Consider the following 17,070-nt stretch of genomic DNA (forward strand, 5'->3'; position numbering starts at 1 on the left):
GTTCTGGCAGTCACTATTGTCATGGGCTGCGCCGTGTGTGCATGCACAGTGCAATAAAAATTGCTCAGTGTATGCGCAGAAGCAAAAATCAAATGGAGGCGCTGCTGGGAGAACCAGTTGGGGGCGTGGCAGGCCTGTGTCACTGCCAGTTCCAGCGACCCAGGCCGCCAAACCACTACCGGTTCAGCTAAACCGGGCCAAACCGGTAGGAACCCACCTGTGAGTCATATGTTGGCAGTACAGACAAGCAATGCTGATCAGTTGTATGTCAGTCATTTTTTTAATCTCCCAGCCAATACAAAAGCTCTGACATTGCTCTGCTTCCATTTAGGGTTTTTTTCCCCCCTGCTTTCGGAGCAAAAAAGCAAAATAATTTCATAATGAGCAATTTGTCTTATACCGTTCATTTCTGTAAGGACTCGTTGGAAAAGACCCTGATGTTGGGAAAGATTGAAGGCAAAAGGAGAAGGGGACGGTCGGCAGAGGATGAGATGGTTAGATAGTGTCATTGATGCAGGGATCATGAATTTGGGAAGATTCTAGGAAAGAGTGGAGGACTGGTTCTACCTTGAATGGGTGACCATTTTAGTTTCCGAACAGGGAATTGACCTTGATGGACTTCGCGTTTCTAGATCCTATCATATCTCAAGACTTAAAATGGACGCCTAACATCAAAAATGTCATCAAAAAGCACAACGAAGAATATTCTTTCTGCACCAACTCAGAAAGTTCAAACAGCCCAAAGAGCTGCTGATTCTGTTCTGCAGAGGAATTATTGGGTCTGTCATCTGCACCTCCATATCTGTCTGGTTTGGCTCTGCAACCAAATCAAACTTCAAAGGATAATTAGATCTGCAGAAAAAACAATTGCTACCAACCTGCCTTCCATGGAGGACTTGTACACTGCACGAGTCAAAAAGAGGGCCGTGAAAATATCTACAGACCCCTCATATTGTAGACATAAATTGTTTCAACTTCTACCCTTAAAACGACGCTATAGGGCACTGCGCACCAGAACAATTAGACACAAGGACAGTTTTTTCCCCAAATGCCATCGCTCTGCTAAACAACTAATCCCCACAACACTGTCAAATTATCTACTAAGACTGTATTACTATTATTCTTCTCTTCATTTCTAGTACCTATCTCTTTACTAGTACCTATCTCTTTCAACTTATGACTATAACCATGTTGCTTTAAATTTATATTGCTTTATTTGTTTCCTAGTATGATTTGATTGCTTATTAGTAACCTATGACTTTCACTGTGTTGTATCATATGATTCTTGATGAATGTATTCTATTTTATTTTTCTTTATGTACATTGAGAGTATATGCACCAAAGGTAAATTCCTTGTGTGTCCAATCACACTTGGCCAATAAATAATTCTATTCTATTCTGTTCTATTCTGTTCTATTCTATTCTATTCCATTCTATTCCATTCTATTCCATTCCTCATTCTGTTCTGTTCTATTCTATTCTATTCCATTCCTCATTCTGTTCTGTTCTATTCTATTCTATTCTATTCCATTCTATTCCATTCTATTCCATTCTATTCCATTCCTCATTCTGTTCTGTTCTATTCTATTCTATTCCATTCCTCATTCTGTTCTGTTCTATTCTACTCTATTCCATTCCATTCCATTCCTCATTCTGTTCTGTTCTATTCTACTCTATTCTATTCTATTCCATTCCATTCCTCATTCTGTTCTGTTCTATTCTATTCTATTCCATTCCATTCCTCATTCTGTTCTGTTCTGTTCTATTCTATTCCATTCCTCATTCTGTTCTGTTCTATTCTATTCTATTCCATTCCATTCCATTCCTTGTTCTGTTCTGTTCTGTTCTATTCTATTCCATTCCATTCCATTCCTCATTCTGTTCTGTTCTGTTCTATTCCATTCCATTCCTCATTCTGTTCTGTTCTATTCTATTCCATTCCATTCCATTCCTTGTTCTGTTCTGTTCTATTTTATTCTATTCTATTCTATTCTATTCTATGCTATATGGCTGTTTTTTCTTCTGTTCAATCACAGCCAGTTCTCTGGATACATCCCTGCAGTTATCTTGGCAAGGTTTTTCAGAAATACTTCCTTCCTAGGGCTGAGAAAGAGTTACCAGCTACAGGTCACCCAGCTGGTTTTGTGCCAGGACTAGAATTCAAGGTCTCCATGTTTCTAGCCTGATTCCTTAACCACTACAATGCTCTCGCATTAATAGCTACTTACAGTTTTATAATTCTATGAAATTCTTATTTCTATGACTTCTACGCCCACTTTCTATTAGAATAATTCCCAACCTCCAGCACTCCTACTGAAAGGATGAACCAGCAGGAAATGAGAAAGACTGTTCCTGAGCTAAACCCAATCTGCTAGAAAATATTGTCCTATGAGACACTGTCATATGTTTCTAAACAGATGTGGGGGTGGTTTCAATCCCCATAGGAGTGGAGAACGTTGTGGAAGCAACAAACAAATAAAATTAAACTCTGAGTAGATTTGAAGTCTTTTCCTCCTGCTGATTCATCACAAATGCCTATTTCTACTTGTTTTTTTTTACTTGGCAGAATAAGAGAGTTGGAAGGGAACTTGAAGGTCTTCTAGCCCAATCCCCTGCACAAGCAGGAGACCTTATACCAGTGGTGGGATTCAAAAAATCTAACAACCGGTTCTCTGCCCTAATGACCATCTGGGTAGCGGGGCTCGCTGGTCATGTGACCGCATGGGCGTGGCCATCTCAATGTCACTCAGGTCAATGGGCGCTTCACCTTAGTTGTTAGAATGTAATAAGGGTTAACCAGAGAGACAGTTTCTGTAAGCAGGGCAGTAAAGATTAGACTAGAAACACCAGAATGTTTCCTTCCTGCCTTCCTTACAGGATTAGCCCTACAAAGTGGAAAAAACAAAAGGAGATTTCCTCCCACAACCAGTTCTCTGAACTGCTTAGAAAGTTAACAACCAGTTCTCCCAAATAGATGCAAACTGGCTGAATCCCACCACTGATATCACCCCTAGTCTTTTTTTTTTCATTAGACTAAAAACATACCCAATTTCTGAAACCGTTCTTCATATGTTTTAGCCTCCAGTCCTGTAAGTATTGTTAGGAAGGAAATTCAGTATGATCTTACCATCAAAGCGAATGTCAGGAGAAATGGAGAGAGGATTTAGGATCATACTTAAGTTTGATCCGTGCAATTTTGTCACTTTAACAGGAAATACAGAATAACAGCGTTGGAAGGGACCTTGGAAGGCTTCTAATCCAGGAAACCCTACACCACTTCAGACAAATGGCTTTCCAATATCTACTTAAAAACTTCCAGTGTTGGAGCATTCACAACTTCTGGAGGCAAGTTATTCCACTGATTAATTGTTCTAATTGTCAGGAAATTTCTCCTTAGTTCTAGATTGCTTCTCTCCTTGATTAGTTTCCATCTGTTGCTTCTTGTCCTGCCTTCAGGTACTTTGGAGAATAGCTTAACCCTTTGTATAACATAAAATTAGCTACCAAATTAATAGAAAGGTGATGGTTCATAATCAGGGGTGGGTTTCAGGCGGTTCGCGGCGGTCCCCGCGAACCGGTTGGTCGGCGAACCCGGGAGTAACTTCCGGGAACGCCGAAGGGTCCACCCGCCCGCCCGCGTTTCTTACCCGGTTTTGACGAGTTCTGCGCTTCCACGCGTGCGCAGGACGCATACAGCGCCTGCGCGATCCTCCAGGAGCAGCTGAAGCATCGCACAGACGCTAGTATGCATGCGTGCACTGCACGCGTGCACAAGGACGCCGCCGGCCCCATTCCAACCGAACCGGTTGGAACGGGGCAAGAAACCCACCCCTGTTCATAATGAACCATCTATTTTCATAATGAAAATAGAAAGAATATCCCAAAATCTATCAAAACATTCCAGGAAAGAAAAGAAACAAGTAGACTATAGAGGGTTTTAAGGCACTAGAACCAAGACCATTCATCAGAAAAATACTTGCATAAACCATAGAGGACCTGATTATTTACACTGTGAGATTGATAAGCCCTTCCTGTTTTATAATGCAACCTTCACAATATTATTTATATGTTTCGCTGAAATGTCAGGTTTTTTCTTTTTCCCTCCATGAAGAAGGATTAATGGTCCCGTCAACTTTGGGAACCTTGAATTTGTGACAATTTCAAAAATTATACAGGATGAGACATATTGCCTGGCAAATCCCAGATTGTTCTTGAACAGCAAAGGGGGAAATTACTCTTCTGCTTGAAATGTTCTTTCTGGAAGAAGCTGCAAAAATGTGTAAGCTGTGTACCACAATATCCGTTTGCTAGCTAGTATCTAATATGTGCAGGAAAAAATGAATACTATTATTTCCATGGAGGTAGTGACAGATTTTCCTTTCCTGGGCTCCAAGATCACCGCAGATGGAGACTGCAGCCAAGAAATTAAAAGATGTTTGCTCCTGGGGAGGGACGCTACGGCAAATCTAGACAGCATACTAAAAAGCAGAGACATCGCCCTGCCAACAAAAGTGTGTATAGTCAAGGCTATGGTTTTTCCAGTTGCAATGGATGGCTGTGAAGGATGGACCATAAGGAAGGTTGAGCGCCAAAAAATTGAGGCCTTTGAACTATCATGCAGGAGAAGACTCCAGCAAGTCTCTTGGACTGCAAGTTATCATACCAGCCAGTCCTAGAGGAGATCAACCCTGACTGCTCTTTAGAAGGCCAGATCCTGAAGATGAAACTCAAATACTTTGGCCACCTAATGAGAAGGAAGGACTCCCTGGAGAAGAGCCTAATGCTGGGAAAGATGGAGGGCAAAAGAAGAAGGGGACGACAGAGAATGAGGTGGCTGGATGGAGTCACCAAAGCAATAGGCATGAGCTTAAATGGACTTCAAAGGATGGTAGAGGACAGGAAGGCCTGAAGGAATGTTGCCCATGGGGTCGCAATGGCTCGGACATCACTTTGCAACTAACAACAACAAATTATTTCCAGAAATAAGCAGAGATTAGCATAGATTAGTGACACCTTTAGTCCCTTACTTCTAGTATTTTTATAAGCATGGAAGACTCGGAAACTATCATAGGTATGCCACATTAGACTCAAAACACTTTAATTAGTTTTTATAGATTGACCAGTAGCTATTCCATCACAATCACAATTAATCACAGTTAATTTATTTTCATTTGTGGCATTTAGTACCATGCAATGTAGAATCTGGAGGCGGGAGGGGGAACCAGCAAACCAAAATAGTACTCTTACGATCTTTAAGCATTAAGCCTCCCCCCCCACCTCTTATTTCAACCTTTGCATACATTTTAATTGTAATTTAAGGCAACGTTCATGACTCATACAGGTAATCCATGACTTACAACTGTTCATTTGGTGTTTATTTGAAATTACAACGGCACTGAAAAAAAGTGACTTGTGGCCATTTTTCACACTTATGACTGTTGCAGCATCCGCATGGTCATGTGATCAAAATTCAGAGGCTTGGCAACTGGCATGTATTTATAACGGTTGCAGTGTCCAGGGGTCATGTGATCAGCTTTGGCGAACTTCTGACCAGCAAAGTCAATAGGGAAGCCAGATTCACTTAGCAACCGCGTGACTAGCTTACAAACCGCAGTGGTTCACTTAACATCTGTGGCAAGAAAGGTCGTAAAATGGGGCTAAGCTCCCTTAAAAAATGTCTCACTTAGCAACAGGAATTCTGGGTTCAATTGTGGTCATAGGTCAAGGATACCTGTACTTAATGCATACCAGAGGTGGCATTACTCAATTCACAAGGAATAAAGATTGAGAAAAACTGAGCAACTCTTACCAAACTATTCCCTGAGCTCCAGAGCCGATTGGTTTTAAGTTCTGGTAGCGTTTGAGAACTGTGAAGGTCGAGTCACCTACTTCCACACTGTAGAACTGGTTGTCAACTTTGCTTTTACTCATGTTGTAGTATTTGGCAATATATGACACATCCACTTGTTTCCCAAATCCCTGTTATGAAGATGGAACGATGTAGACAAAGAGAGAAAGACAACAGAAATTCAATAAACCCGGAGCATAATGAGCTGCTCAAAACACATTGCTAATTTCAATATTCAGATATTTATATCTATACCCAGTTCTTTAAATACCTCAGTAAAAAGGAATTTAGTCATAGGTTTTGCTTAGAAAGATGAAATCTAACTTTACAAAGCAAGTTATAGGTAAAAGATCTATTAGGCTGAGCACAAGAGTTTGTATAACATTGTCAAGAGTTTGTTGCAGAAATCAAATCCAGAAAGCACACACAGGTAACCGATTCAGCAGGATTCATTAAGTTCTCTTTATAGATAATATAATACATAAGTAAATATGCAATACCAACAGCTGGTTCACAGGCAGAGGAGAGAACAGTTTTGTTTCAGTTCAGATAGGCTAGTTTCAGTTTTAGAGCTGAGCACGGAGCTAAGCCATGCCCAGATTTCTTGCTTAAGTTTCTGTTTTCCAAAAAAGCCCCATTGCTGACCTGTTATCATGCCTATTCATTGACTGACCTTGTTACCATGTCTCTGCCAGTTCATGAATACTCTAATAAACATGTTTTCCTTCTCTGGACAAGAATCCCCCTTTGTAAATACTAAAATATGTTTGTAAATAGGAGTTAACAAAAAATGATATTTGGTGTGTAAAGTAAAAACTGTCTGTTGTGCACTTGATATAGCCCTGTCAAAATGCAGTCTTCCTCAGAACCTTATTATATAAATGTGAAAACTTTCAAAATTGTGTAATAGATGCCATAGGCTCACCAGTAATTATTTATGGAAGCATGCTTGAAAAATAACATGTACGTGTGACTTAATGTGATGATCTAGTTCAGGGGTATCAAACTCGATTTCATTGAGGGCCGCATCAGGATTGTGTTTGAACTCATGAGGGCTGGGGGGGTGGCCATGGTGACTAGCTCGACGTCACTCATGTCATGGGCGCCTGTGGTGGCCCAATTGCTCTGCGAGTGAAAACAGGCGCATGCGCTTCATTTTCTGCTGCAACTCTCTGCCAGCGAAAATGGAGCTTGTGAGGGCCATGCTCCATTTTAGCTGGCCGAGGCACCACGGGCTGGTCCTTTGCTGATTCCAGGGCGGCCTTGCGCGCCACCCAGTGGACCGGATCTGGCCCACAGGCCTTGAGTTTGACACCCCTGATCTAGTTGAAACCTTAGTTTGCCAAGGGGCATACCTACCAATTACTGGTTCCACCACAAAACCGCGCTCGACTAAACCGTGCCCGACTAAACCGTGCCGCTGACGTCATCAACAGGGCGACAACAGCGCGGAGACAGAAGCACACTGTAAATCCTAAACTTAAAATTAACCCCTAAACCTAAACCTAACCCCCCTAAACCTAACCCTAAACCTAACCCTAAACCTACCCTTAACCTAACCCTTAACCTAACCCTAAACCTAATCCTAACCCTTAACCTAACCCTAACCCTAAACCTAACCCTAAACCTTAACCTAACCCTAAACCTTAACCTAACCCTAAACCTTAACCTAACCCTAAAGCTAACCCTAAAGCTAACCCTAAAGCTAACCCTTACCTTAAGTTGAATCGGCTTGCTTTCAAAGCGCTATTTAAAGCGCCCTTCTTTCTCCGCGCTGGCTGTTGTCGCCCTGTTGATGACGTCAGCGACGCGGTTTAATCGGGCGCGGCTTAGTCGAGCGCGGTTTTGACGGGTCACGCCAATTACTTTCATCGCATGTGGCATGGTAATTTTTTCAGACATGATCTTTCTCTCAGTTCAAGCTAGATGTTATTCAGGACAGCTAATCTTAAGACTTTTATGGCTCTTGTTCTATTTTTGCCTGCCAAAAAGTTTTTGCACACCAATCAATTAAGTCTGCTTATTTCAGCTCTCTTTTTCCCCTCCTGCCAAATGGGTTAAGGTTAGATTTAGGGCTATTGATCACGGGAGACAGTTACAGCTGTGAATTTATGTACTCCCTTCTTAATCACAACAAAGACATTGCTCCAGTGAATAATGGACGTCAGATTTTAACACGAGTGGTGGCAAAAAAAGAAGGACAGGAGCAGAGTTTCATATTATATTTCTATTACATTTCCAGGATTAAATCCTAGTGCAAATTCAAAATGTGCCCCAAAATAAATAAAACCCCAAGGAACTGAAATCCACAATACATTATTATTTATATTTCCCTAATATCCTTAGTACGTTCCTATGTTATAATAAAAATGAGATTTGAGGTTGATTTGTGTTCATGCGCTTGTACTTTATTTCATAAACTAGCTGATAACCTGGCGTTGCCCGGGTATTTATTTATCCTAATCCTGTATTAGACAGGAAAAGCCCTGATTTTGTTGAAAATGTCCAGACCAAAAGTAATTTCTAATGTTGGATTTTCCCCCTTATCAGAGGGAGCCCCCTTGTGGAGTGCTGTGAAGCCATTATCATGGCAACTCCACTGCGCTGTACAGTAGAAGCCATTTTATGACAGTACGGTAGAAGCCACTTTAAGGCACAACAGGCTGTATCTTAACCAAACACCCCCCCCCAGGGGTGTTAGGGGTGTCTTACCCCCAAAGTATTTGTTTCCAGAGAGGATGTCATCTATGTACCAAGTTTGGTTGAAATTGCTTGAGGCGTTCCAGAGTTATGCTGGAACACACACACACACACACACACACACACTCATTTTATATAGATAGATAGATAAACATGTTATTTCCAACACATTAAAAATTATACACTGCCTGACAAGAATAATAGAATAGTGTCACAAATAATCTGTGTAGAACAGGAAGACTGGAAATAAAAACTAACAAAATGACAACAGCTTAGGGAGGAAAACATTAAATAACATTTAAATAATGAAGAAATGATCTAAGAATAGACACCAGGCAAAGTGTTCCCCTGGGGCAGCGCCCATTTAACCCAGGAAACAGAAAGCAAAGACATTTGTGTGCAAGCAGACACAGATACAAACTGATAGTAAAGAAACTCTGATAGTGTCTTACTATAAGTCATGCTTATTTTTAAAAATGAGCACACACATTCTGAATTGTATTTGGAAATTTGCAGAGTTTGGAACAGGGGCAAGGAAACAACTGCGGGGAATAGTGTATCTTAGAACCAGTTTGGTGTAAGGTTTAAGGTACCCGGCTAGAAAACTAGAGACCATGAGTTCAAGTCCTGCCTTAGCCATGAAAGCCAGCTGGATAACTTTGGGCCACTCTCTCTCAGCCCATGCCGCCTCACAGGGTTATGGTTGTGGGGGAAAACAGGAGGAGGAAACTGTATTGGATATGTTTGCCCCTTGAATTATTTGTAAAAATAATAAAGATGGGAAATGAATGAATCAATGATCATCTTTGAAATAAGCCAGGATTAGGAAAGTACACGTAATAGGAATATCTAGGTTCCTAAACTTTGGTTGAAGACATAACTAATAAAAGATTTAATTACTGCAATTAATACATCCTACTTTACAACATATGAGACATGTTATTTTTATAGCCTTTTCCAGTAAGAAAGTCATTTTCACAAGAAAATAGAAAGTGAAAATGAAAATTATAGCTACCTTCTAAAAAGGTTAATTGTATTTGCGTATTAAACTATTAAATTTGGTTTGATCATCACTTTTCACGTAGACATATATCGTACATTAACTTCCTTTATACTAACCAAAGGAGTATCCTTTTTTTTTTTAAAGAAAGCACTGCAAAATTATTTGCTGTGCACAGCTTTATCGAAATCAGAATCATCTTGAATGAAAACACTTGAGCTGTTTCTTTCAAGCCCCCGTTTGCTTGGAGTTCAAAAAGAAGTTGAGTAAAAAATTGGCTGTCTGCTTCTAATTGTGGTGAACCAGTCAGAAATGGATGGTGACCACAAAGAAAGCACATTGGTGGAAAGGACAAGGCATCGTGAACACAGCAGCCATGCATAGAAGTCCTAACCCTTATCTTCAGCCTCATTAAGAGCCAAGGTGGCGCAGTGGTTAAATGCAGCACTGCAGGCTACTGCTAGATCAGCAGGTCAGCGGTTCAAATCTCACCGGCTCAGGGTTGACTCAGCCTTCCATCCTTCCGAGGTGGGTAAAATGAGGACCCAGATTGTTGGGGGCAATATGCTGACTCTCTGTAAACCGCTTAGAGAGACCTGAAAGGCCTATGAAGCGGTATATAAGTCTACTGCTATTGCTATTGCTAATTGTCCATGACAGGTTGCCTCCAATTGAAGAGAGAAACTTAATGCTAGGATTCCCAGCATTAGGAGCTAGGAGCTGTGGTGGCGCTGTGGTTAGAATGCAGGGTTGCAGGTTAACACTGCATTCCACTGCCAGGGGTTCGATTCTCACCAGCTCAAGGTTGACTCAGCCTTCCACCCTTCCGAGGTCAGTAAAATGAGGACCCAGATTGTTGGGGGCGATAGGCTGATTCCGTAAACCACTTAGAGGGAGCTGTAAAGCACTGTGAAGCAGCAGAGGTGGGTTCCTACCGGTTCGGCCTGGTTCAGCCGAATAGGTAGTAACTCGGCCAAACACATGACTGTACTGGTTCTATCCTGGGTGCCGCCATCTTTATTTTCTGTTCTGCACATGCGCACAACAATCTTCATTGAAAAAATATAATCCCCCCTTCTTTTAATGGTGTGAGCATGCGCAACCTTTTTAACTGCAAATGTGCTCAGGTGCAGAGCGCGCATCCGGCGTGCATGCAAGCGAAGCGAGCAAAGTTTTTCAGGCACCGAACCAGTAATAATGCCAGCAGGAACCCATCCCTGGTGAAGCAGTATATAAGTCTAAGTGCTATTGCTATTCCTGATCAAGCAAGAGCAAAGGTAAAGGTTTCTGTGTCAGTCATGTCTGACTCCAGGGCACAATGCTCATCTCCACTTCTTGGCCAAAGGACTTTTATGGTTTCCTCTTTTGTTTGTTTATTTTAAAACTACAATTATCATTAGAGTAAGCATTGAGTAGAGCTCTTGCTTCACAGTCAGGAGGCTGTGAGTTCGACCCTAGGTAGAGGCAGATATTTCTCTCTCTGGACACAATGATAATTCATCTGCTGAACAAAACTCCGCATTGGCGACAGGATGGGCATCCAACCAGTAAACAGCTCCATTCAGTTCCCAGGGTCATTCAAAGAGGATGATGATGATGATGATGATTAGAGTAAGCATCAATTTTAAAAGATTCTATGCAAATTCAGGGATGTGACATAGAGTAGAAGTGTATAACCTGGGCCCAGGCTGAGTGTTGTTTCCTAGTATTTACAACTTTTTGAATCCTTCAAAAGTTATAGCAAAATTGTAATTTTGATGTGACCCAAAGAGATGATAATTAAACATATTAAATAGTAAACATGAACAACTTTTAATTTAACTTCAGTTAAATTTAAACAGCTGTTGTTATTTTTAAAGTTGTCCACTTCTTCCCCCTTTTCTTTGCTTTGGTAAAAGGTAAAGATTTCCCTGTCAGTTTTGTGTCCGACTCTTAGGCAGAATGCTTATCTTCTTTTCTTGGCCGGGTAAGCCAGTGTGGTCCCAAGAAAATTTCTAGTCATGTGGTCAGCATGACTACATGCTAAAGGCACATGGAATGCAGGGGTGAGATTCAGTTGCTGCTACTGCCGGTTTGTTCAGGGACGCGCTGTATACGCGCACATGCACACTACTAAAAAAATGCTTCTGTGCACAGAAGCAAAAAAACAAGATGACGGCCCATCGAGAGAACCGGTTTGGGGGCATGGCAGGCTGAGTTACTACCTACTCGGCCGAACTGGTCCAAACCAGTAGGAACCCGTCTCTGATGGAATGCTGTTACCTTCCCACCTATTAATAGGTAGAAGTGCTACCTATTAATCTACTTGCATTTGCATGCTTTCAAACTGCGAGGTGGACAGGAGCTGGAGCAAGTAACGGGATCGCACCCTGTCTTGTACCCGGGCTGCCAGATGACAAGCTCAGTGTCTTTAACCACTGAGCCATTGCAGCCCTCCCGATCAAGCATCCCTAGATACATGCATTTATTCAGCACAAAGAAGTAAAAAGAAAGAACCAGCTTCCCATGCACAAGAAAAACTGATTAAATATCAGGTGGGAAAGAATGTATTTTCATTGCTAACACACTGCCATGTGCACATTTCAAGTAATTCTCCTAGGAAGGAGTCCGGAGAAATACTTTCTGGCAATAATTATTTGTATGTTACTATCAAGAGAATTAAAGTGGTTATCACCATCGATGCATGCATATCTCTAGGCAGCTGCACCAGTCCCATCAAGGGCTACTACCAGGGGTTTGCCTGGATCTGTACAATTTATTAATCGTATTTTTGGCTCAACCCTCCAAGCTTCAGAGCTATCTGGAAGGGTACACTATTTTAATGTTAAGTCTCCTGTCTTAACGTCCCTCTCTAAGAAGTTTAAATGCAGGATGGACACAGCTACCCAGCACTGCTTATCTTCCCAGATAAAGGAAAGGGTCCATGTTAGGATATTGAATTTTGTAGCCAGAACAGTAAAGTGTACAATAGGTCAGGACACAAAGTTGTAGTTGATTGATTGGAGGGTGCTGTTTCGTGCACGAGCCAATCTACACTATGATTATCTATGGAGATTCCCAGTCATCCAGGTCATGGTTGTCCCAAAGGTGCTTTTTCAACAGGCAACTGGACTTTCTGGTTTTTCTTTGAAGACCTTTCGCTTCTCATATAAGAAGCTTCTTCAGCTCTGAGAAAAATACACTATGATTAGTTGCTGTAGTATACAGGGGGGAAGGGAGTTTCTCTTTTCCCCCGTCTTTTTTCTTCTATGTGTTCTGTAAACTGTTTAATTTACCTCATGATGTTCTTGTATTTGTGACTATCTTGTGTTGTTTTTTTCTTTTTGGATGATGACAATAAAGATTGCAACTTTTGTGTTAGTGTTTCTGACTTCATCTGGACAGCTGCTACGCAATTCCCTGACAGTCCACCTACGCCCAATTTGTCCAACCCCTTTTCCAGTAGATCCCAACCCTTATTATGATATTTATGGACAAGAAGAGAACACTTATGCATGCAGTATCACAGGCTCTCCCCTGGATTCTTTTAGCGCACAATGGCTCCAACTATTCAATCATCTGCACATTGATGTCATCAGCAATCTATCAGTATTTTATCAATATACATTAGCTGTTGTGGCCCAGCAGGAGCCGTTGGAGCTGCAAACAGACTCCGATAGCAAGGGGCCCTATGAGTCGGCTCTGGAAGATGTGGAGGACCCTGGACAGGGTTCCGACTCCGAGCAGGGACCAGAGAGGCTGGTTGGCCACCAGGAGGCGCCTGAGGCATGGAGCAGCGGTGAAGGCCAAAGGGAGTGTGCCCATGATATCAGGTCTCGGAGCAGTAGGGAGGAGATAAGGGAGACGCCAGACAAAGGCGGGCAGATAAACGCTGAGAGCAACTGCGCAGATACAGAAGATAATTGGACCCAGGTGGTTGTAATTAGGCTCCTCCCAAGAGAGTATATATAAGGAGAGACTTTGGGAGGAGGCTGTTTGCAGGATTCAACTATTTATACCAATGCTGGAGAAGCTCTCAGGTGTATCTTGGAAGACTAGAAGTCTGGATTGCTGCCCAAGTCTTGTCAGTGTGTTAATTTACTATGAATAAATTGTCTAGCAGTAATCTTGTCTTGCCTTGCCTCAGCGTACGGAGGGGGGGAGGTCAGAACAATTAGCTATGGATGATTGTAAAAAAAATTAAGCAAAATGGTTATTGTACAACTTTTATGAGGTGGTGCTCATTTTACAGCTACAATTTGGACTCACAACTCAGTCATTAAACAAAGCAGTTTCTGAGTGAAACATCTTATCTTAACTGTGCTTTCGATTTTAAACAGGACAACATACACTAACCAATAGCAGTTGGCAAGCACACAATTGAGGGAGAGATGCTGTGATGGTTATAAAAGGGGGCATTGTAATTGTAATTGTAATTTAATAAATTTATATGCCGCCCAATCCCGTAGGATTCCGGGATTGGTCACAAAATTACATTTTAGCAATAGCAATAGCAATAGCAGTTAGACTTATATACCGCTTCATAGGGCTTTCAGCCCTCTCTAAGCGGTTTACAGAGTCAGCATATCGCCCCCACAGTCTGGGTCCTCATTTCACCCACCTCGGAAGGATGGAAGGCTGAGTCAACCTTGAACCGGTGAGATTAGAACCGCTGAACTGCAGATAACAGTCAGCTGAAGTGGCCTGCAGTACTGCACCCTAACCACTGCGCCACCTCCTCACTGTCATAACTGCAAACAATTGCTAAATGAGGCAGTTGTAAAATAAGTAGCTATTATTAGACGATAGCTTGTAAAAGTTGTAAAATGAATACCTATATTTGACTACCTATATTTTTATGTATATGTGTGAATATATGTCTTGTACCTTCTGGATGGGTTATAGCTTTCTTTTTTCCCCATCTTCTACAATTTCATACATTCTTTTTCCTTTTTCCTGTATCTTCTCTTATATATACACTGAGAGCTTAGGCACCAAAGACAAATTCCTTGTGTGTCCAATCACACTTAGCCAATAAAGACTTCTATTCTATTCTATTCTATTCTATTCTATTCTATTCTATTCTATTCTACTCTACTCTACTCCAGTGTTTTTCAACCACTGTGCCGCGGCACACTAGTGTGCCGTGACATAGTGTAAGGTGTGCCGTGGGAGAATTACTTTATATATAGTCAATATAGGCACAGAGTTAAATTTTTTTAACATTTTCTAATGGTGGTGTGCCTCGTGATTTTTTTCATGAAAAAAGTGTGCCTTTGCACAAAAAAGGTTGAAAAACACTGCTCTACTCTACTCTACTCTACTCTGTTCTGTTCTGTTCTGTTTATTGTATTTTAATGATACAAATAATACGTAATAATAATTCTGAACCAATTCTTTGACCAGACACCTGGGTTTGCCTTACTAGATGTTCATGCTTCAGCACACATTCTCAAGATTTTGGCCTTGCTTTCTGAGGTAAATCTAAATAATTTTTTAAAAAAACCTCCAAATAATAAAACAAGCACCAAAGACAACATATGGAAACTGCTGTCATTAAGCCAGGAAGGGAGGGGCAGGGAGAGAGAATGAAGAATTCTATGCTTCGAGGGAAAATCTGAGGTGCAGCATGTTAATCTGTTCCTGGATAATTGCCAAAAATGGCTTCCTCCTAATTACCTTCCACTTTTAAGTGTATTTATTTTTACAAGCTGCCCAGCATGGAGCATGCATTGAAAAGCCAGAGATGTGCATTTGTGGAATGGGGATGTAGGATAGGGGGATGATCTGTAAACATCGCCAGAAGGAGATGTTGATATGAACAAATTTGCAGAATAAACTGAATAGCATAATTTAGTTGCCTGTGGGCTTTCTTACATCGTCTTTGGTGAAGACCTCAAAGCATTGCGTGTTGGGAGAAGCTGCAATCGCATGTTGGCGAATACCCAGAAGGCACACTCAAGTCTTTGGTTGCAGGTGCTAGGAGTAAGCTTGCCATCTGTCTACTATGCATTATGGGGTGCGGGGTTTTTTTTTTTTTGGAAGCTTCAATCATAGCAAGAAGAAGGGCTTCTGAGTATTGTCACCTCACAAACGAAATTGGAAAATACACCAGAAAGTTGCACAAACAAGAGGAGCTACATGCCACTTTGACAAGAGTAAATTAAACAAAATATTATTTTTTAATATAGCATCGCCCATATCGCCAATGAGCTGGTACTGTTTCTGTCCAGAAGAATCAGAAGGTCGGAAAGATTTAAAAACCAAACCTATCTAACAACAAGCAATATTGGTTCAACAGTAGTTCTGGGTCAATTCTATTACATAAAGACTTATTCTCAAAATATTGGCCAATGATGGGCGAAGGAGAGCATGTTAGTCCAGTCGGTTAACTCCCAAAGGGTCAATTTAACAATAAAGGCCATAAAGGTAAAGGTTCCTCTCATACATATGTGCTAGTTGTTCCCAGCTCTAGGGGGCGGTGCTCATCTCCATTTCAAAGCCAAAGAGCCAGTGCTGTCCAAAGACGTTTCTGTGGTCATGTAGCTGGCCTGACTAAACGCTGAAGGCGCATCGAGCACTGTTACCTTCCCACCAAAGGTGGTTCCTATTTTTCTACTTGCATTTTTACATGCTTTCGAACTGCTCAGATGGCAGAAGCTGGGACAAGTAATGGGAGCTCACTCTGTTATGCGGCGCTAGGGATTCGAAACGCCGAACTGCCGATCTTTCTGATCCACAAGCTCAGCCCCTGAGCCACCGCGTCCCATAAAGGTCATAGACAAGGCTAAATTTTACCCAGTCGGTTGGGTCATGGGAATTTAGCATTTGGCATATCTAGCCCTCCAAGAAGATGAGTGGGAGAGAAAGGATGACAGAAAAAACAAACCACTCTAACTCAGGATTTCCTAGCAAGGCCTGGTAGCACCAAGCACATTTTGCAAGCATTGTCTGACTGCAGGAAATAAGCCATGGCTCCTGTGTTGTGAGTGTATGGGATGTATGGCTATGAGAAGATCGTTTTATGGCTATTGATGTCACTTTGAGCCTTCAACCATCCATGATTAGATAACATCCTTCAAAGTGGTGAAGAAGTAGATAGAATGAAGAGTTTGCAGCTACCACAAAAGCCAACACAGTCCTAGACTGCATTAACAAAGAGATAGAATCAAGATCATGTGAAGTGTTGATACCACTTGGTAAGGCCATACATTTTGCAAGCATTGTCGGACTGTAGGAAATGTGTCATGGCTCCTGTCACCTACTGGATCATTGGGTTTGAAGGGATGCTGGATATGGGGATTTTTCCTCCTTTAACTCTAGACAGTGGACAGTGTTGCTATCCTGAACAATTATGGCTCCCGGACTCATGAATCATGCTTGAAGAACACATGGCAGCTGTAGATAAGACGAGTTGCACAAATGTGGTGTGCCAATTGCCTTCATTCCTGGTCTGGGAGGCTCTGCTCAAGTCACTCATGCCTTAGTCCAATGTTTCTCAACCATAGCAAGTTTCAAATGTGTGGACTTCAACTCCTGGAAG

The 17,070-nt window shown here is 41.7% G+C and overlaps 1 protein-coding gene across 4 annotated transcripts in view; it reads right to left on the bottom strand.

Annotated features, from left to right (window-relative positions):
- MAPK10 (mitogen-activated protein kinase 10) overlaps positions 1-17,070 on the bottom strand; it is a 120,694-nt gene that overhangs the window by 95,260 nt on the left and 8,364 nt on the right. For 2 of the 4 annotated variants that reach the window (XM_032224188.1, XM_032224187.1), the window contains exon 2: positions 5,810-5,979. In XM_032224188.1, coding sequence (XP_032080079.1) covers positions 5,810-5,979 — 170 coding nt within the window. Of the gene's footprint in view, positions 1-5,809; positions 5,980-17,070 lie in introns of those variants that run through there. The other 2 variants (XM_032224190.1, XM_032224189.1) reach the window with 1 other exon arrangement.

Source organism: Thamnophis elegans, chromosome 9 (assembly GCF_009769535.1).
Source record: "Thamnophis elegans isolate rThaEle1 chromosome 9, rThaEle1.pri, whole genome shotgun sequence".
Classification (NCBI taxonomy): Eukaryota; Metazoa; Chordata; class Lepidosauria; order Squamata; family Colubridae; genus Thamnophis; species Thamnophis elegans.